The sequence below is a fragment of the Arvicola amphibius genome, chromosome 5 (assembly GCF_903992535.2).
Source record: "Arvicola amphibius chromosome 5, mArvAmp1.2, whole genome shotgun sequence".
NCBI lineage: Eukaryota > Metazoa > Chordata > Mammalia > Rodentia > Cricetidae > Arvicola > Arvicola amphibius.
The window spans coordinates 119346668-119369256 of NC_052051.1; the positions used below are offsets into that span (position 1 = coordinate 119346668).

Consider the following 22589-nt stretch of genomic DNA (forward strand, 5'->3'; position numbering starts at 1 on the left):
AGTTCCCATTGGGAGCAAAATCCAGCGATGCTCGCGTCTGTGAGTCTGTGGCCCGGAGGTGTCTAAATGGCCACCAATAAGATTTGCAAAAATCATGGTCACATTAAAAGGATAAAGGTTAGTTCTGCAGAGTCAAGAAAACGTAACTGAGCTTAGGGGTGGACAGGCATGGCCTTAGGTGGGAGGCAGGAGAGTGGACACATGACACCATCTAATCATCCAGGGAAGAGCCAGATGGTTCCTGTGAAGCCACCCAGTATAAAAGTAGCCCTTTCGGCCTCTAAACACAAACTGTTGAATTAAGAAAGCTTTGTCAAGGACTTCCGAGAGATGGAAATTAGTGAGGGAATTCTCCTGCAGTATGGCTACAGAGTATCATTTTCTTAATAAGTAGAAACCATGGAAAGAAGGAAGGAAAATCCCCATTAGGTTTTTGGTTGGACTGGGCTTTGAATCCCAGGACTACCACATCAGAGCCACGAGATTGTGGGCAAATACCATGTATGCATCCCTTGACACTTAGTCTTAGCTCTGGTGTAATCCATTCTCTTGACAAATGGTGACCTACTGCCTAGCACATACCCACACTGCTCCAACGGCTGAGGCTTCACCCCCTCTCTTTCCATAGAGAGTATGGCTTTCTGAGGGATGAGGCGAGGCAGGCAATGAGCAAATGGCTTATTAAGTTATGCTCAGAGCTAAGAAAAACGATCAGGCAAAGGACACGGAGAGTGACTGGGAAGGAGTGTGCGCCATTTCTCACCAAGTATTCCGGGAAAAATTATTTGATAAAGTGGCAGCCGAGCAATCACTGACAGGAAGTCTATGGCTTCAGCTGGCCTAGAGAATAACACAACCTTCCTGGCAGAATTACGGCACCAACACAATGGAATACGGTCATAGAAATTAGTATGTGACGTCCAGGTACAACCAACAAGCAATGCTTTTACCATAGTTACTTAAATACTATTTCCATTAGCTGTTAGGGGAGTCTGGATGAAGTCCATTAGAAAACTTATCTCATTATATCTCCCTCACCTTTCAGAAGACGGGTTATGACAAGACACAGCTTGAGTGCTCACACCTTTGAGAGTCTATTTATAACAGGTTTAAAAGCAAATGTTGCCCTGGCCTAGGTTCCCAGGGCAATGTCAGCCAGTCATAATGAGGCACACGATATCTCCAGGCTCATCCTGCTAGGAGAGAGTGCCAAGCGTGATTTCTTACTAACCAGCTCCCATCCATGGCTAATTAATTCACTCGACTACCAATCCTGTTGCTTAGAAAGGGTGCTGAGGGCCCACTGCCCCTGGGTACTGGGAGCCCGGGAGAGTAGAGCATAGAGGAGCTTCCTAAGCACATAAAGACTCAAAGTGTTTGTTTCTCTGTGCCGTCTTGGGAAACTCAATGACTGGGTGGAAATGTTAGGTGAGTGACCAAGTGTGTCTTTTGGGGGCTGGGGGATGGACGGACGTTGTGAGCACTCTGACTAGGTATAATAAAGGCACCAATCACTAGGAGTGGCATTTCAGTGTCTGGAAAGATGTCTCTGGGTATAAATTATTCACTGACAAGGGAGAGGATTGGAATTAGGATCTTCACCTCCCATACAAATGCCAGCTGGGCATGGCAGCCTACCTGTAATTCCAACTTACAGAAGGCAAACCAGGGAATCCCCAGAGCGAGCTGGCCAGTTATCCTGGTGGCAGTTATGTGAGAACTCAGGGGTCAAGCAAGAGACCCCTGACGAAGGAGGCGGACAGCAACCAAGTAAGACAGCTGGTGTCAACCTTGGACCTCCACATGCACGCACGCACACACACACACACACACACGTGCATGTGCATATACATGTGTACCCACAGATGAGAACTTGCACACACACCTCTACTCAAACCACACACACATACGTATGAAAGAAAGGCATTTCAAAGGCCCAAATGTATGTGTATAAGGCTGAGAGCCCTGACTTTTGGTTTAGGTCTCAGCCGTGAAATGGCAAACAACAGAAAGACAGGGAGCAAGTTGCTTTCTCTTTTGGAGCCTGCATCAGATGTCAGGGCCCAGTGGCAAAGCAGGTCAATGTCTCCTTTACAAATCCGGAGGCTGAACTTGGAAGTCCCCTCTTGGAATTGTCACAGCAAACAAGGAAGACAGCACACTTGTGTCTAGCAAAGCCTCAGCAAATACTAGATTCCAGCAACTTCTTTCCAAATACCTGCCCAGTCCTCCTTATTGTGTGTTCTAAGATGAACTGAGGCATTAGGTAAGAAGGCGTTCAGTGAGTGTTGCTCAATTATCATCATGATTATCTTGGGGACCTAAGGATACTGAGCAGGGAGACATTCTTCTCCTGGGCTCCTTGGGTAACAAGTGATTGGATTTGAAAGAGCATCTTCCATTAAAGAAAAAAAAAAGCCAGATTTGCATTCTTGCTTTAAAAAAGCTGAGCCTCTAAGAAATAAAACAGGATGGGTTCATTACACAGTGAGAATTAATTAGCTGTCGTGTATTATTAAATGTCCCTACTCTCAAGACCCACGTGGAATTGGATACTGTGAAAATGAGCGAGTGGTAATCATCGTGGGGATGGCTGGATGGGAGACACAATCACTGGCGGTGCAGATTCAAGAGCAGGATATTGGTAGATAGCAGTCTGATTGATGTCATATCGGAGCGCTCTCTGGTGGGGTCATGGTTCTGAATCCGTGGTTTCTAGGGCTGCCCGTGGTAGTGGTTTTTTTGTTTGCTTGTTTTGTTGTTTTCAGCTTCTTTCTCCATCATGATGCTAAAGGAAGGGAGAATGGCCCTTCTGGAGCTCTAAAGGGGAAACTGTGAAAGATGTGGCTATTTACATGAAATAGTTGCTATTTTTAGGCCTCAGAGTGAGGAGTTGAGTGAAACTTGGGTAAAATCATTTTATAGCAAATATGTCTCCTAAATTATTAGAATTATGGCTCACATGATTGAAAAGTAACAGCTCAAAAAAAAAAAAAAAGCACAATTCTAAGGGGGTTGGTGGATGCTAAAACCCAGTGACCACCAACCCTGGTGTTTTAACAAGTGCCAGAGTCAAGTGTCAAAAATGCAAATTGGGTCTCAGAATGAGAATTTTTCTCAACCCTCTGCCTGGCAGCTTAAACATAAGGTGAAAAAAAAAAACAAAAAACGGGAGTGTCTTGTCCAGCGCCACACCTGTCATTAACAACTGGAGTTTGAATTGTTATTTTCTAACTGGTAACCACACCTCAGGGCCTCTGTCAGGGCCTTCATTAGCATCATTGTCTTGCCTCTGTTGCTCTCGCTCTGTACCCCAGAGGGAATGTAAATAGGCCTTCTCTCCTCCCTCACTGGGAGGGAGCCTCGGAGGGGTTAGGCACAGATATCCAGAATCCCACAGCATGCCATTGGCAATGGGGAACCATAGTGGGCACTACAGATGGCCTCTGAAAAATTTCATGCAAGTAGCAAACAAAGGCAGATGTATCAGATAACACATTAAAGATAATTTCAGAGGCACCAAAATGCATTGATGTCACATTAAGAAATGAAAACAAAGTACTTCCCCCTTGGAATAATTTGATTAAGACTGAGCCCAAATTTAAATTTTTCGCTTCTCTCTCTGTATCTTCCATCTGTCTGTAGCGTGTGGTTACTGGTCTGTCTGTTGTATGTATGCATGTACATGTGCCTGATGTCTGTCTGTCCCTCAAAAAGTGGGGTTTCTTTGTCATTATTGAACAGCTCAGAAAATGTGGCATGGGAAAGAGAAGAGGGAACTTTACAGAAATATTTAACTGAATTTTACAAGGGGAAAAGTTGGTACTCCCAACTGATCCAGAACAGCAAATAATACTGCAGACGTTATCAACCTAAACCCATTTTGCTTCCAGCATTTATGGTAGATGTTTGCTTTTTAAAGTTGCTTTCAGCCCGTTGGCTGCTTCCAGCAAATGATTACCACAACACACATGTACACAGAGGCATTACTCCGGGCCCAGGGCATAGAAAAGTATATAACTTAAGATTGGCTATGCTTTAGTCTTGGTTCTAAAAGATGATTATGTGGGCAATCCAAGGCATAGTAAGATTGTTTACATTGCTCTCTTAGAGGCAGGTTAACCTTAAGCAGGCCAAGTATGAAGTAGGATGGCAGGTTAAATACATAGTCTGAAATAGTGGCAAGGTGTATTAACTTTGTTTCAAGGTCTGGAAAAGTTTAGTCTCTTTGAATGCAAGAGATGTTTTCAGAACAATGTATCACTACAGGCAGAGTCCTTGGCAGAACTCAGGGGCACCTAGTCCATTTGTTTTCCTCCCAGGATTCCCAGGGGACAAAAGACAGTCTGAATTCCTGTACGATTTCCAGCAAGGTGGAAACATATGGGATGAATAAAACAGTATAAAAACAAAACCATCATTTTCTTTCTCTCTCACACACACATATAGGCCTGTTATCAAGGAGGGTCGGAAAAGTGATGTTGACACCGGTGATGATGGTGTGGATGCTGATGATAATGATGGCTGGTGATGCTGATGGTGACGGTAACACTAAATAGGCGGCTAACTTGGAGAGTTCTCTGGGTGCCAGGTACTACATAGGGAAAGCTCTTGGTCCCACACACAGAGTTGAATCTCATCCGAACTCCAGTGAAGAGTGACCACTGTCATCTGTGTCCTAACTGATGATAAGTCATGGTGAAGATAAGCCACTGGAGATACAAAGGCCCACCATCACCAGCCAGAGTTGAGTGGGGTCATACTTTTCACCCTTTTCAGCCCCCCAGGACCTTCCTAGCCACCAGTATACTTTTCTGTACTCCCCTAAACCTCTGCACTTTTACAACGGCAGGGCAGGTTGAAACCTCTCCAACCTGGTCTCATGCAGGAATGGGGAAGTGGCATAAAGACACAGCAACCAACGTGTGTGAGCTCAGGAGGGACACAACTAAAGACATGGTGCCCATCAGCATGGGAAGCCCCAGTGGCCTCGCACTGGGGCCGGCAGTGTTCGAAAGGGTTTGATGAATAAATAGATGGATAAATGAATGGGCCTGTGAGCCGATAATCACAATGCTCAATTTTGCTTGTGGAGCTAGCATGAGACCCTTTCTCTCCACCCACGCATGTTTTCCCACACCCCTCTTTCAGGTTTAGTCCTCTGGCATCTGGAAGCACACAGTTTACAGTTCTAAAGTCCTGTGGGGTTAGAACTTGTCCCAGTATGTCCTTGCTTTACTGTTTACATTGAGCAGATTGAAAGCAAACCATCCAGTCTTAAATCACTTTTACCTACAACTAGAGAGGTGGTTCTCAACCTGTGGGTCTCGGCCCCTTTTGGGGTTGAGTGATCCTTTCACAGGAGCCTCCTAAGAGCAGTAGAGAACACAGGTATTTACATTATGATTTACAACACTAACACAATTACAGTTATGAAGGAGCAATGAAATAATTTTATGTTTGGGGGACACCACACCATGGGGGGCTGTATTATACAGGAAGGTTGAGAACCACTGCACGAGACAGTCTTCTCTTAATGGCCCATTTTTAGAAATCTATTGTGCCAGCACCTCCCCCCAAGGCCTTTCCTGGCCTCCAGAACCAAATGCCATTTCTTTCTCCTTTGGACAAACTCTCTATCTCCGTCTGTACATTTGTCTTACTCTGTGCAGACTGAGGGCCATTTGAGTGTGAGTCCTATAATAGCTCTCTCCCTACCAGGCCATGCACATCTGGAGGACCCTAAGAAGCCACATAGACAGAGAGCAAAGTCTACACATATGCGTAACAGCAACAGGGGAAGGGTCTTCTGCCTTTACTAATTCACAGACAATTGGACTTCTGGACAGTGTTGCAGGGGGAGAATGGAAAAGAAACTTGTTGGACCGAAATTCAAAAACATTAGGCGAATGCTGTGTGTTGAATCCAGTGTCTCCCCAAAGGCCCACGTGTGGAAGGCCTGGTCATCATGTGGCGGAGGATCTAATCACCAAAGGTGATTAGTCAAACAGGCTCTCTTCAACCATAGTCAATCTCTTGTCGGGTTCATAATTTGGTGGAATTATTGGAAGAGGGGGCCTGGCTGGAGAGAGGAGATCTAAGGACATGTCTTGGAGGGTATCTTGTCTCTGACTCCATCCTGTCTGTCTGTCCCTTTGTTTTTTGACCACTATGAAGTGAGTCCCCTCTACATATGCCATTACTGCTGTTACTACTTCCTCAGCACAGCCTGAAAGCAATGGACTCAGTAGGCCCTGGACAAAAATCTCCGAAACTGTGGGTTAAAATAAACAATTTGTCCTTCAAATAGTTTCTGTCAGATAAAATAGCACAGGAACAACATCTGACAAACACAATAGCCGGGTAAGGTTCTGATAAGTGGCAGTGTTTGAACCTAGGTCTGTTAGATATGGACACTTGGGTTCTCCTGAGCAAGCCTTCCAACCTAGCAGCCTTGTGCCCCTTCTGCCAACTACGGAAGGTATTCAGGACATGCTAGATAATGTAAATAGACAGGCTAAGAATACAGCAACGGATGGCAGTGACCATGTGGCAAGTCCTTAGGGACAAAGGAGAAGCATGGATTTGTAGTCATTAGGGCCTGGCACCTTTCCCATCCCTCCATCTGCCACCAGACTCGAGCAGGCTGGGGCTCTGCCCAGTGCCTTCAACCACATATTATAGTTGTAATTTGCTGCTGTGGCCAGCACGTGCCCAACTTTAGGGGGGCATTCCGCTGCCCCTGGTAACCCAGGCTGCCAAAAGGCATGGCTGGAACACGCCACTCACCCGCAGGGTTGTGATGGTAGCAGGATCCCGGAGCCGGCCTTCCTCATCTTTCAGGTTGTAGCCTTCTGGCCTCTTATCACGCTCACTGACTTTCCACAGCTTCACAGTTTTATCTGTGGAAGGCAACCAGAAGTAAGGATGGCAGGACAAGAAAGTCTCCTCTGGGGATGGGAGATGGGGTGCTGGTGGCCAAGGTAATGATGACAAGATGGGCTATAGATGTCAGCTCTCGAAAGTGCTGTCCTGTGCACATCCCATGCTGTTTGAAGGAAAAGTTCACAAGGCAAGACAGAAACACAGACTACATTGGGACAAATGGCTTTCTCTAATGACATGTTGTGAAACATACACTTTACATTTTAATTTGACTCATTCGATAAAGATATTGACTGAAGTTGAATAAGAATAGTCACATAGATAGAGTTCACTGTGTAACTCTTAGTACATGGAAATGAATATAAGGTTCATGATCTCTCTAGGCAGTAACCATCTCTATTTTTAGCATCCATACTTAGACAGTGGAGGTTTCTGTTTTTCCTGGTCCTACAGCCATTCAGTCCCAGAGAAACACACAAAGGCTTATAACAATTGTAAACTGTTGGGCCTGTTAGCTTAGGCTTATTGTTAACTAGCTCTTACAACTTAAATTAATCCATAATTCTTGTCTATATTTATCCATGTGACTTGGTACCTGTTCTCAGTAAGGCATTCTTCTTCTGCATCTGGCTGGGAACTGCATCTCTACCTTTGCTCTTTCCAGGATTCTCTTAGTCTGGTCACTCTGCCTATATTTCCTGCCTGGCTATTGGCCTATCAGTGTTTTATTAAATTAATACAAATGACAAATCTTTACAGTGTACAAGAGCATTATCCCACATCAGGTCCTCGCCATGCCCCCAACATCCCTTCATATCCTTGCACTCTTGACTTCCTCAACCCTCTCTTATTGCTGTCCACACTGTTCCCAAACTCCTGTGCTACAGTCATGTGGCTTCTTTTTATGCCTACGACAATAAGCACACTTTGGCCTCAGGGCCTTTGAACCTAATGTGCCTTCTGCTTCTGCCAGGAAAGTCCTTTGCGCTCTCCTCTCTCTCTCTCTCTCTCTGTCTCTCTCTCTCTCTCTCTCTCTCTCTCTCTGTCTCTGTCTCTCTCTCTCTCTCTGTCTCTTTCTCTCTGTCTCTCTCTGTCTCTCTTTCTATGTATGTATCTATGTATGTATCTATGTATGTATCTATGTATGTATCTATGTATGTATCTATGTATGTATCTATGTATGTATCTATGTATGTATCTATGTATGTATCTATGTATGTATCTATGTATGTATCTATGTATGTATCTATGTATGTATCTATGTATGTATCTATGTATGTATGTATCTATGTATGTATCTATGTATGTATCTATGTATGTATCTATGTATGTATCTATGTATGTATGTATCTATGTATGTATGTATCTATGTATGTATGTATCTATGTATGTATGTATCTATGTATGTATGTATCTATGTATGTATGTATCTATGTATGTATGTATCTATGTATGTATGTATGTATCTATCTATCTATCTATCTATCTATCTATCTATCTATCTATCTATCTATCTAATCTAATCTAATCTATCTGGCACTGAGGGTTAAACCGAGGACCTATAGATGCTCCAAAAGTTCTCTGCCATTGAATTACCTCCCCATGACCTTTTCACATGACTCACTCATTTTTTTTTTATGTTCCAGCCTCAGAGTAGCTTATATAGAGCCCATATTAAAAGCGGCTGCATTCTAATTCTCCATTCTTCATTCTTTGTCCTTGACCACTTGCTCTGACTTTCCCTCCTCTCTCTCCTTCTTTTCTTCTGTATAGTACACTTCACTATCAATTGGCTAAGCTGGTCAGTGACTTATTTATTTATTTGTCACTAGAAATTTCTGGAGTTTTATCTGTCTTATCCATCACTGTAATTCTAGTATTTAGAGGTACCCGGGGTATCGTTGAGGCTCAATCATATCAATATCCATTATCAAATATATACTGGTCTGAATGTGAATGGATCTCTCTGTAAGAGTGTACTTTTATAATATTCAGGGAAATAAAAGGATGTAGAGCTAAAACAAAAACATTTTTATCAGGCAGAAGGTATAACTCAGTTGCCTAGCATATGCAAAGCCCTGAGCACCAGTCCTTCCACTCTCTTCTCTCCTTTTCTCTTTCCTCTTCTCTCTCCTCTCCTCTCCCCTCCTCTCTCTTCCCCTTCTCTCTTTTCTTCTCCTTCCCTCCGTTCTTCCATCCACCCTTTCTCTTTTCCTTCTTGCTGCTTCCTGATAGTTCCAGAATATAAACTGAAGTCTAGACTGCCCTGTTACCTTGCATCCCTTGATGACACCTGCTCTTTTCCATAGCACTGAAACAAACACGAGAACGCCAGTGCCTCCAGGTGCTGCCAGCTCAGGGTAATGACGGAGGGGATCTGGGACCCTGGGGAACTGGCAAAGCGTGCTCCACCCAGGATTTCAATTCTGTACTTTTAGAAGACATGTTTTGGCTAAGTCAGTCTTGTCTGTGTGCCGTATGGCCTTGCACACCTTCCTTATCAGATCACACATTTGCAGTATGTGGTCGTCTTCACCTTTCCTTCTTAAAAGCAGGGACACACTTGATTTCTCTGTATTTGTGTCTTAGACAGGATTTGGTGTGAGATACTGCAGGGCTTAATTCCCACTACTGTCTTAGACAGCTGTTAGGTCTCAAACCCAGGACAAACAGCTGAGGTGCCTATTGGCATAAGAAAACAGATTTCTGGCTGCCAGGTTCTCCCAGCACTTCTTTGTCCTTACTTTTACAGGGTCTTCCTGGCTAGCATACCTTGTATTTACCCTGAATTCTCTAGCCCTTGGGCTGGGCTCTCCCTTCTCCCAGGTCCTCTGGCTTCTATATAACTCAAGCCATTTTGGCTGTACCAGTTTCTTAGCCATCTCATGGTCAGTGACTCCTCTTTGGCCCTTCCTCTCTCCTCCCAGCTCAGTCTGGCCATATTCATGCTGGATTCTCCTAGATGTCTCTGCCTCTGCTTCTGGCTGTTTTCTTCCTCATATCTACAATAAATCCCCCTCACCATACCTAGGAAGAGTTATGTCCTTCTCTCTCTCCCCTCCCCCATCTCTCTCCTTTTCCATTCAACTGACACATGGCCAACGACTGTGGTCCTTGTAAGAAGGTACACACAAAACAGTCCTGGGGAATGATCGTAAGGAGATAAGGGCATGCAGAGTGCCCGCTTAAATCTCAGTTCAGTATACATACATCACATATTTCCATATTGTCGCTCTGCACTCTGTTCATACACTGGTTGAATGGGAGTCTTAGGATGAAATGAATCAGCATGTTTAACTTCTCCAAATGGTGCCTAAACAGCAGCTGTCATTAGAATTAGCAATGCCGGGCCACAACTCGACAGGAATAACAGGGTACGTTCTTGCCTTGAGCGTCGTCCCACAAGGATGTCTACACATCTGTGTCTCCTGGGGGAGGAAAGCTGACCCTCTAAACTGCTCTTAATGGGATTCTTTGGCCTTCTGTCCTGTCTCATTTCTCCACTACTCACCAGGCTCCACACTATCACTTCCCAAGTCTTCCCCTCTAGGAGGACCACTCTTGCCAGCAAAGGCACACGGTCTCTCTCAGTAGTTCACACCTTCACGTCTTGTTCTTAGCAATCTCAAAAGTACTCTGCTGTGGGCTCTCAGCAACGGTAGTGGTATTTTAGTGAAAACCCGTCTCCATACACGTGGGTATTATTTGGGCTCCCAAGCCTATCTTCTCATGATTGATGAGGCTGCTCCTCGCAGGATCCATAATTCTCATCTATAATTCTCATCTATGTGCTCACCCTGACTTGTGCTGGGAGGAGGCCCTTTCCAAGCTGTGGGCTGAATTTAGAACTTGCTAGCTCTGTGCTCACATCCCTCTTGTCCCAAGCTCTCTTGAGACCCTGCTCATGTGAAGCTGCTTTTTTAGAGCGAGAAGGTTAAACACGGACCTTATTTCTGCCCCTCATCAGCTGTGGCTGAGAACAACCCACAAGTCAGTAAATTTCATCACCAAATACTTGACTTTGAAGCATGTCCAAATCTAGTTACTTGCAAGGCATTTTATCTTGTATTTTATATTCTAAATGATTAATTGCCATAGAGAAGAATAGAAATCACAGGTCAAACACAGGGATAAAAGTTGCCTATATGACCTCCCGTTAGGGATAAACCATGATCAGCATTCTGTATATATTGTTTTTGATTTTTGGATGGGGTCTCCCTGTGTAGCTCTGGCTGTCCTGGAACAGAGACCTCCTTCATTAGCCTGCCTAGTGCTGGAATTAAAGATGTGCTTCCCCATGGCCATCTCTTGTGCATACTCCTATATTTTCTGTATGTAGTATTTTGCGGCAAGGAACTACAATAATAGTATGTATTTACAATAACATTATGCATTTAATCAGTTTCTTTCTTTTCTTATATAAGAGGTACATGCCATTGTCATTGGAAAGTGAGAATGACCAGAAAAGTTAGAAAAGAAAAACTTCCCTCAGTTGCAGTGGACTAAGATTACTGTATACATTTTCTGTAGTCTTCCACTATTTCCTGGCTTAAGCTTTCTAATAAGCCCTATACTATAGAGGTGATATCTGGATTTTACCCAATTGTATATTTATATCAACAGCTATCCAATACTGTGTTTACAGATGCTATTACATGTAATCTAGTACTCTCTAGGATATATAATTTGTAGTAAGAATCTGTTAACAACTAAAAGTCTAACAGTGGGAGACTTATTATTACGATACAGAAGACTGAAATCACATGAGGAAATAATATGAAGTCATTAACACAACAGAAGAATCAGACCATACAAGGAAGTAATATATAGTCATTAAAAATTATACAGTATTTTAATAAAATATCAGTTAGGAAAATATTCTTGCTGCTGTATTATTAAATTTAACAACCTGCTTCAAAAACACCTTGTAGAAGAGATCATCTTTCTGTTAATAGCCCATTATTTATATCTCTTTCTTTTCTATAAGAGACATGAATAGTAGCTCTCCCTGTACCTGAACACACATTGTCTTTGCTTTGTGTCTGGGTATTTGTTTAATTTTCACAGTGAGCACCGTAGTGCTTTGCCTGACATAAGCAGTCAGACAGGAGAAGTGACCCAAGCAGAGTGATGTGTCTTTGTGTGGCAGATCGCTTCAAGGTCTGTTTCACTATGGAATGCTCGCTTTGTCTTTAAAAGTTACTACGCTAAGGACATAGTCTAGTAGAATTAGTAACTACACTCAACTAATGAGATAAGCACCCTTTCCCTCCAAAAAGATAATTGATGGAGAATTCAATCCAGTTCCCCAAGGTTGTGCTGCCTGGGGTCATACTTGCCTATATTATCACAGCATTTTCATTTGACTCAGAATCTTGAAGCTTTGTGGGGGGGGGGGGGAAAGAACTCCAAGAAGCATGCAGCTGTTAATATGAGAAATGGCTTTTCCTTTCTCTTGCCTTGTTCTCTGAGTAGTTTATCATCACTTGTGGCAGCTTTAAACACAACCTTATCATTTATCTTCATTTTCTCTTTTATATAGTAATTCCCATTGTCTTCCATTAATTTTTGAATGTTAACCTATTTGGCTTAGGGGAAGATTTTCAACCTTAATATTAGTATAGAAAAGAAAACTGCATATGAACATGGGAATATTTCTTAGAAGAGTCATTTTGAGATGCAATTGGCATTTGAAATAGCATCCCAAATGGGAAGATAATATCCTTGTTAATCAAAAAACTATTTAAAAACTCAATTAACAGAACATTATGCTATATAATTAATCTTCATTGAATTTCACTTTCTTTCCCATCCCCCCCTACAAAGTAGTTAATAAGCCTTTGGATTTTATTACAATAATCAATAGGATAAATTTCATACTATAATGTAACCTAGCTATGGAAGACAAATCAGACACTTCTCCGATACCGAATTACATGAAAACCCACCATAAGTCTCTTTCACAGTAATGTGTGACAACAGAGTCTCTGAGTGAGACTTGAACAGAAAAGAAAAAAAATCACAAGAGAATAATTGGGAATAACATGAGGTGATTTGGCCTCCAAGAGATCAGGGTTGCAAAGAATAAACAGAACTATAAAAGCAGTTACGAGAAGGAATGAAATTAACTGGAATCTTAAAACAAAACAAAACAGAAAACCAGAGACATAGACACCTGATCATCCTGAGGCACGCTTGAATCACTCCCAAACAGCTAATCAAAAGTGGTCACATTTCAGATCTGTACCCTGGCTTTATATTTGAGAGATTGGAGGATCATCTGCTTTACATTCTCCCTCTCCTTTTTTTCTATAAGATTGACCTATGACTCACTGCATGCACTTTCAAAATTAAAAATGATAAAAAGGGACAAATTTACAAGGGACCCACAGTGAACAGTCAAGGCTTAGTAACAGGAAGCCCATGGCTGTGTGTCTTTCTCGTCTTTAACAAGAACATATGCTTGGTTGTGTCCTAGACATTGCCTGCATTTTTCTATACTTGATGTGAGACTCTTGAGACATATAAGCATGTATTCATCACAGACTCGCTCGCATGATGAAATGAGTCATTCTTCGACCTCTTTGCTTGGGCAGCGGTCTGTAATTCTCTCTTAATCCTCGTGTTACCCTTTCCCGTTAGCATTCTTCAGTAGTGACTGAATTTCAAACTGGTTTTGGAATTTTTTTAACCCCCAAGAAAGGGGTTAAAATCCTGAATGCAGTCAACTTCACTCCTGGAGTGAATATGTCACCTGGCTTCATTCACCTGCCAGCATCCTTTCTTCTCTATTGGTATTAAATCTCCCTGCACCTATAGAACATGGAGAGTTTGAAGGCAGATAAAGAGACTTTTTCTTGATCAGTTTTAGGGAGCATCCCTAGTTCCTCTGATCTTGTGCTCCCGGTCCAGAACTTGATTTTCTCAGATACACAGACATCTGTTTTGCAGACCCTAAAATATATTCAGGGATTAATAACTATTTTTCAAAATGCCGACGGCGTGTCGAGTTTCCTGAAATGCATTCCCAGAATAACATGCGATGAATCTTAAGACAGGAAGTCACACCCCCTCAAACACCTGCAAGCAATCTCCATTAGGAAACTGCAGATAACGGGTTCCACAAAAATTGGGTCATAAATTGGATATTTATAAAAAGAATAGCTACTATTTAGTGAGTTCAACTCTGCGTGCGCCATGAATTTTGCTAAACATCTTGCAAACAGGGTTTCTAAGTTTTTCACAAGCCCTCAAGGGACGGAGGAACATTGAGGCTAAGAGAGTCTTACAGGTCTGGTTGATTGTGTCTGAAAATATCAAACATGAAAAAAGAGAAATCACTTCCACATACCGTTGGTAGACAGAAGAAAGTAAGCTGCGTTCTGCTGAGGGAGCCATCTTATCTTATTGATTTTTTCTTCTATCTCTAAACTCTTCAGGTAATCGAACTCGGGTTCATGGCTCTGGAATGTGCTGTAAACATTGTATTCACCCCTACGGTGAACCTGGTTTTTACTCTGTAGGACGGTAGAACACACACATAGAAAATTAAGACCATTTAAAGCAAGTGCCAACTCTTTTTTCCATCTGAGCAAAGTGGTTAGGGGTGGGCTGGCAGACTACATCACAGCGTGGGGAGGCTAAGATCATGGCAGTCATAGATTTAGCTTTAGTGTACTGGTCCCCAAAGCATACACTCTGTTGGCTAATAACAGAAACATACACACACACATACACTACACACACACATACACACACACCCCACACACATACACACTTTTATAAATGATATCTTTAAACTATATTAACACAAAGTGTATATCATAACATATACATAGAAACAGAAGGTGCCAGGTGTGATGGTGCACAACTTTAATACCAGCACTTGGGAGGCAGAGGCAGGTAGATCTCTGAATTTGAGGCCAGCCTGGTCTACAAAGAGAGTTCCAGAACAGCCAGGGATGTTACACAAAGAAACCCTGTCAAAAATCAATCAATCAATCAATCAAACAACAAAAGAAAAGAAAAGGAAACAAGTTAAAATAGGATAAGACTTTGCAATCAATATAAATAGAAGATCTAATATTCGAATCTGAATTTCAAGAAATGCTGATGCTCACACATACTTATAACAATCCCTATGAAAGGTGCAGAGCTGTGGCAACTTTCAATGGTCATGGGATCTCTGAGACATAGGCAAACCCGAGAGAGGGACCCTCAGAGCTGTAAGTGACTCTTCCAAGGTCACACAGCAATTGTGGAGAGGATTTGGACATGGGTTCCTCCCACCTCCACTTTGATCCAGTGTCAGGATGAAAGGGCCATCTGCACATGAGTGCCATCTGCATCAGGAGGAGGATGGGCTTTACCTCGTCTTTCCCCTAGCACCAATTATGCAAAGTGCAAACAGCAGGAACTAAATAAATGATGAGACACAGGAGCACAAAGCCAAGGGCCTGAAGTCACAGAAAAAGGTGAAGAGGAGGAAAAAGCCTCTTGAAGAGACAGAGAGAAAGAGACAATAGGGAAGATGGATGGCAGGTATTTTAGAACCGTACCACCCAAAGTCTTGAGATTTGGCTTTGAAAAATCTGTTCAAAAATTAAAATTTGGGTTTCATTAAACATATTTTAAATCGAAGTTTGATTTTTAAAGAAAAGGGTTCGTTTAAAATATATGACCCTAAAAGGAAACAGGACACGCGGAGGCGTGTCTCAGCTTGCCTAGAAGTGGGTACTTCTGCTGAGCCCAGCAGTGTGCAGATACTGAGGACTGAGGTCCTTTGGAGCAGCTTTGGAGGGAGTGATACACTATTATTAAAGAGTCACTGGCCTCAAATGATACCACATGGCTTTTGTTAGACAAGCCATGTATGTGTCTGTGCCCCAAACTCTGCGGAAGCCGAACACTGAACTCCATGATCTCATCCTCGCTGACGTCTGTGTTCCGGTGAACCCACTCACACTGCTTTGGAAGGTGTTGCCCCCCACCCCCCCACCCATCATTCTCCTAATGAGTCAGGCTTCCCAAATTTCCCAGTAAATGAGAATAGGTGAAACCTATAAATAGTTAGCAGGAAATGTGGGATGGAATATTACTGGCGACATGCAGCCTTGGGTAATTTATGCTAAATAGCTCTTCCAGTTCCCCTTAATCATAGCTGTGAACCTAATTGGATTTTTTTTTTTAAATTGGAGATTTGAAAATCAGTTTTCAAAGGACTTCAGATGCTGACACCCTTGACGCTCTCCTGCTAACTCACAGAGGACTGGTCCACCTTAACAAAAAATTTCTAAGAGGGTTGATTTGCTACCATCCAAATCAGACTGTCAAGTGTGTATAGCATGTGCCAGACCAATTAGCACCAGACAGCTCTGGAAAAAGCAGGAAAAATTCCAGGTCACGAAGAGCGATTTAGTTCTTACTTGCCAACTACATTTTCATGTTTCTGGGGCCAACGTAATAGGCTGGGTGCCTGATTTAATGCTGAGTACTTGAATTTACACAGAACCCCGAGGGATTATGAAGCCCTTATAGAAATTAATTGCAAATAACGTGCAATTACCAAATATATCACCCCTAAATGAGGCTTTCCTCTTTGGAGGGGGAGGTGTAATGCAAATGGCTTGGAGGCACAAGACGGGCATTAAATTGCTAGGGAAGTCTCTTGTGGAGTCCTCCTCTTAACACCGGGCCTCCCCCGCACCTCCCCAGTGCCCAGGGAATCTCGGAGGAAGACAGTGGCAGATGGGAGAGTGGCTAAAACACACACTACCCTGCTGGCAGGACTAGAGTGTGCCAGTAGAGGGCAAGGAAACCAAATTGGGCCATTCTGAGAAAACAGACACAGGCCTGGGAGGGGGAGCATCCTCAACTCACGTGGGAAAAAGAGGATCTCTAGTGGAACCCAAGCCCCAGGAAGAAACCAGCCCCAGACATGGCATGATAGACTATACCCAGCACCACACTAACATGCCATCTGTTGGGCCGAGAAGCCCTTTTGAAGGATTTCACCCTTTTGGTGGGCTGAGCATCATACTCTTTATTGACCCGACATGCCCTCCTTACAGCTGTTGTCAAATAAAGCTATTTTCCTCTCCCGGATGTATTCTGGCAGTACCTGAAATGAAGGGAGATGGGATTTCAACACCCGGAGGACAGATCCCAAGACAACAGCTGGAGTTTGCTCCTCCAGAAGCACCTGTGGAATTGTGCAGATCAGATGAGAACAGCTGCTGTTTCCCAATGCTCACTATGCAGAAGGAGGAGGCCCTGCCCGGGGAGAGCCCTCTTAGGGGTGCTTTTGTGAGCTTGAACTTAGAACTGCGGATGCTAATGACTTTTTGGCAGTTTTACTTTGGTGAGCAAAGAGATGAGGCAAGGTTAAGGGCGACAGACACGTGAGGATTAAGGCACAGTGGGAGGCCTCCTCTTAAAAAGGGAAGAAAATGAGAATTTCCAATTGGCTGACACTTACCTCCTGTTCTCGCTGAAATATTACAACCCGACCCCCCTTGTCCCCTGTCGCTAGTAACTCTCCCGTGTGGTTGAATTCCACCGTAGAGATAATGTCAGCTGGAAAGAAGAAGACAAAAGCAATTTGAGTAACGGCACACTTACTTCGAAAGGGTAGATAATAGACACACTTTCCTGTGCATTTAAGGGCTTAGGGCTCCGGCTGTGCAGTGGAATCTACAGGGTTTTATGTTCTGCATTTTAAGTACCCCTTGAAGCAGCAGTGGGGAAAGCGGGTTTCCTAGGCGCCCCCCACCGCACTCTGGGCTGCTCCTGGAACATCTGAGGCGAACAGAGGGGCAAGGCGTGTTCACACCCTTTGTTTTTTTTGGAAGAGAAGGTGATTTTTTTCCCTCATGGAAATGGCAGCTTTTCTTTGCTAACTTTCACTGTCCACGGGCCCCTATTCTACTCTAGGAAGACCCCACGCAGGTGTCAGCGGGGTGGTCGGCGCTGGTTCTGATCACCGAGGTAAGCAGCCTCAGAATGTCAGTGCTGATGCCAAGCACAGAGAGCACAGGGGTCGCTGGGATATCTCATTAACGCTCCGACTTCACCCAGGCTCCCCCTCTTGCCTAAGCCCGGAACCTTGCCTGGTGATCACTCCCTTTTTCCAGGACAGGGTACTGGAGAGGCAGTGTCACAAGGTCAGAGAAAGGGGCAGGTGCTAGGGACTCAGAGCATCCATAACTGGAGAAGGAACATCCGCTTGAATGTGGGTCACCCCGGTGGCGCAAAGACAGGTGAATCACCCACGACTGGATTTATTAGGGCTAGTTTTTGAAACAATGTCTGGGGTTCATTTCCCCACTATCTTTCCCCCACATGACGTCAGCAATTGGAGAGAACAAATGAGCTTAGAGATAAGGAGGAAAGAGCCTCAAAGAGAAGGGGTAGGAAAAAGAACAAAAGAGGCAAAGGATTGTGATTAAGCCTCTGACTGGGGGACTGGCTGCAGCTTGAACCTATGACAGCAAAGGCAAGGGCAAGGTGGAAAACCATGGCAACAGTTCCAAAGAACTCAAGTCTCATCCCTTACTTATGCATCATCATCTTAGGATGCTCCTGGTAGGCTGGCCTTAGTTAGATAAACGACATAAAATTCCCCACCTGACAGCAGTGTCTTTTCCATATATGAAAATATTCTTAATTCTCACCCTTTGTGCAGAAGTAGAGAGAGTCATACATTTTATTTTGACCCCACCAGTAGTCAGTTCAAACTCTACAGGGCAAAGAACACGGACAAAGCAGTTTCTCTTAAGGAGCAGGTGCGACATGGCACATGCTGTCTGAGGTCCTCAGTCTTTAAGGAACTGGCACCCAGACATTTATACCTTTAACTTTAAATTCTATATACTGACAACATGTTGTTTTTCAACATATGACAGTAGAAATAATTTTTTCCTGTTATGAGACAGGGTCTCTCTGGGTAGTCTAGGTTTGACCTGTGTCAGAGATATTGCAGACCAGCCTCCAACTTGACAGCTTCCTGCTTCCTCTTCCTGAGATCCGGGGTTTGGGGGTGCGCCACCAAATTCAGGGCTAGTAAAGGAAATCTTGTCTGCAGGCTGAGGGGGAGGCTCGGCAGGTAAAGTACCTATTGTGTAAGCCTAAGGACCTAAATTTGGGTTCTCAGAGCTCACACAGAAGGATAGTATGGCACTCCCATCTCCCATTCCAGCGCTGGGTGGTAGAGATGGAGAACCTGGGACCTCGCTGGCCAGCTAGTCTAGCCTATTGGTGAGCCCCAGGTTCAGTGAGAGACTCATCTCAGAAAGAGAGGGGTTCAGTATGAGTGGGAGGGGATAAGAGAGGGTAATAAGAGGGTATGTATGATCAAAATACATTACACATATATATATGAAACTGTCAATAATTTTAATATATATTAAAATATATAGAGAGATAGAGGAAAATGTCAGATGACAACCTCTGATGCGTGGGGGTATGTATCTGCACATCTATACAAATACCATGCTCATACAGGCATATCCCCTTCACACACTAATCTCATCTATGGGTTGCATGTGGTTTGTGGGTCAAGTGTCTATGATTTCTGGCTTTTAACCATCTTCAACGGACATAAGTCAACCTCATTCCTTATTGATCTAAACTGGAAATCAATTCCATTTTCTCAGGAAATGAAGCACAGAATAAGCAGCGTGGTTGCTAAGCCCGTGATAGAAGCTTGGAAGGCCAATTCCTCTATCAGGTACTCACAAACGAAGGCACAGCAGAGCATGGCTGGAGAACTGGCCACTTTGCATGAAGCGTCAGGCCACTTGTCCTCCCTAAAGCTCGTGTATCTTAACAGTTTACTCTTTGCTTGGAGGACAGAAGTCAGCTGTTAGCTGTCTGCAGTCGCCTTAGAATGCTCTCTCCGAGACGGACCGAGTGCTAGTGTGTGCTGCCAGCATCTCTACTGCTTCTGGCCTTTCTGTGAGGACAGAAATAGCTTCCTGATCTGCTTAGAACATAAGGTGGGCTCAACTGTCTCTTTTCTCTTTCTAGCTTCTGTCAAGTCCTAAGGTAATGAATCATGACTCTCAAACTGTTCAAACGCTAACAGAGAGAGAGAGAGAGAGAGAGAGAGAGAGAGATGAGACCGAGAGAGCGAGACTGAGAAGCGAAGGGAGAGAGGAGATGACGAGAGAAGAGAGAGAGAGAGAGAGAGAGAGAGAGAGAGAGAGAGAGAGAGAGAATGTGAGTAATGACAAGGTGGTAGGGAGACCTAATTTGGAACAAACTGTGTCAACTTCACATCATCTTTGTTTTGTTTCGCGCTGTCTGAGATAGGCCTCAATATGCCGGTCAGGCTCACTTTGAACTCGCCAAATGGCCTAAAGACTGGCCTCAAACTCCTGATCTTTCTGCCCCAGTCTCTGGAGTGTCATGGTTACCAGTGTGTGCCGTCATGTCTGGCTCACTGGGGCTGAGTTTTAATGTTCTGCTTCTGTGCAGCTCATGCCCTTGTCTTGGGCAGCAATATTGACACACAGAGAACTCTGGACTGTGGGCTATGCAGCCTCTCCACTGAGAGCTAAGGGTGAGTTCTTTCCTTTGGGTGAGGTTAGGTATCAACATAGTTAAATTCAAACATGAGCCCTGGCTCATCTGTCAACTAAAGGCCACTCTCAGCAAAGCAAAAGCTACTTGTTAATACATGGCTCTACACAGACTCTGAAATGTCTTTCTTTAAAATCTAAGTCACTGAAAACAGGGCAGGATTCAAGTTCAAATCATATGACCCCAGCCAGCACCACCAGAACCCTCCATAATGAAATATAAGGTATTGCCCTAGACCATAAAATGTTTCTCATTTATTTTGTAGTTGTCCCCATTGTTCAGGGCTCTGCCTTCCTTGAGAAGCTTGCAAGAGAAAGAATGACTTGAATGGCTGGAGCATGCAATCCCTCTATCCTCTTTCAAAGACTTTTGATTTGTTAGAATCCTACCAGCCAACCTGGTCGGGATAGGAGGCTGCTGCAGATCAGTTGATACCTGTTTTGAACTTTCCTGCTTCCTGACTCATTTATCACTGCTAAGCAGCTAGGTAGAGCTGGAAGACTTTACTGTCCCATCCATCTCTACTTATCTCTGTCTATGACTGCTTAATAATTGATAGAAAACTCATGAATCACCTTCACATTCCAATTTCCAAATACCAGGACTTCAGATGCCCATTTTCTTGTGTTTGAAACATGCTGTTCATAGAGCAAACCTTTGCTGCTCAAGACAGGGGGACTTCTGTGAGCCTGGAAAGACGAGGAACTGGGCCCAACCGTAAGCTAGCAAACGTCACTACGGCAACCTCATCCCAAATCACGATTGACAGAAATCAATCCTTCCCAGGGCATATGACTTTTACCATAGATAAGTTTATAGGACAACTCAATATTGCTCTAAATTTCATTTTAATGTAATTGTACTGCAGGGTATGAAATTAAAACCTGAAGCATTTTCCCTTTATTTTTATATGGGTGGTGATAAAGCACACACTGGCTGAGAAACAAAAGCCCCAAACAGTGCCTGGGGTCAAATGTGGTTAAAGGGTTTTCTAAAGGAAACCCCGTGTGGTATGAGACTGGCCGTGCTCCCCACCTACTCGTGCTGATTTAATTTCCACAACACGGTGGCCTGCTAACCCTGTTTCTAGCTCAATTGGCGCTGCGAAGACTGACTTTTTTCTTTTAAAAAAATCAATCTGGGGATCTTACAAAAGTTTCACACTAGTAATTTTCTACATCACGTCTCCATTTACCTGAACAATGGATATTGACTCGGCAGTTGTATTCACAAGATGGGAGGCTGAGGGGGAACAGAGGGAGCCCTGAAATTATGGCCTTGTCTCCCACAGTGTCTCACCAGGCTGGAGTCAGAACAGAGTACCCGGTCAAAAAGAGATGTGTGTGTAGCTGGGTGACATATGGACTGGGGTGGCATTTTGATCAAAAGGACAATGTGACTTATACTCAGAGGCCCAGGGTCCACTGGTGGAGCCATTGTACTGTCCAGGTCGCTGTTACTGCCTCTAACATCAATCATGGTGATAGAAATGAACGGGTAATGAGGTCAAGCCTTATCTTTCATCTAAAACACGTTCCAAGGATAGGGAGCCATCTGCTCTACTGTATTGACCATTTGGCCCCGCCCACTCAAAGCCTGGGCTTTCCTCCTGATGATCAAGTCCACTCTTGGCTGTTTTTGTATCTTTGCTTCAGACAAGGATGTTAAATTCACCTCACAGCATACCACAGTAGCGAAATGGTAGCAGTTGCTAGGTTTCTATAGTAAAAAGTGGGAGCATCACTCAAGGCGAGGTGTCTTGACTCATTGATCATGGGGGCATCAGGAGAATGGACATGTGCACCCATGCTATTCCTCATAGGAATCTCTAGTCAGACTGGCCATGGCCTTATGAATCATTAAGCAAACGGGGAGCTTTGGGACTTGACGGGGGAATCAGTTACTTCTGTCTCTGTGAGACTGTGGTCTCCTTTCTCAGTCTTGGGTCTCAGTTTTAAGCCAACACCCATGTTTTCAGGTCAGGTTTTCTTGGGAAAGCTTTCGTAACTGAAATAGTGTGTTGTGGTCCAACAAGAGGCAAGATACACGCTCCATTCTTGTCTGCTCTACACTTCCTGCCTAACCCAGACTTGACCCTTGTTATGTGAACAGTGTCTGGGGAA

The 22589-nt window shown here is 43.8% G+C and overlaps 1 protein-coding gene across 1 annotated transcript in view; it reads right to left on the reverse strand.

The window, feature by feature from the left end:
* The window catches only part of Ppp2r2b (protein phosphatase 2 regulatory subunit Bbeta), a 382372-nt gene that overhangs the window by 70066 nt on the left and 289717 nt on the right, over positions 1–22589 (reverse strand). The window contains exons 3-5 of the mRNA XM_038330949.1: positions 17363–17460; positions 14237–14402; positions 6790–6902 (exon numbers count right to left, since the gene is read on the reverse strand). Of these exons, the coding sequence (XP_038186877.1) occupies positions 6790–6902; positions 14237–14402; positions 17363–17460 (377 nt within the window). The remainder of the gene's footprint in view (positions 1–6789; positions 6903–14236; positions 14403–17362; positions 17461–22589) is intronic.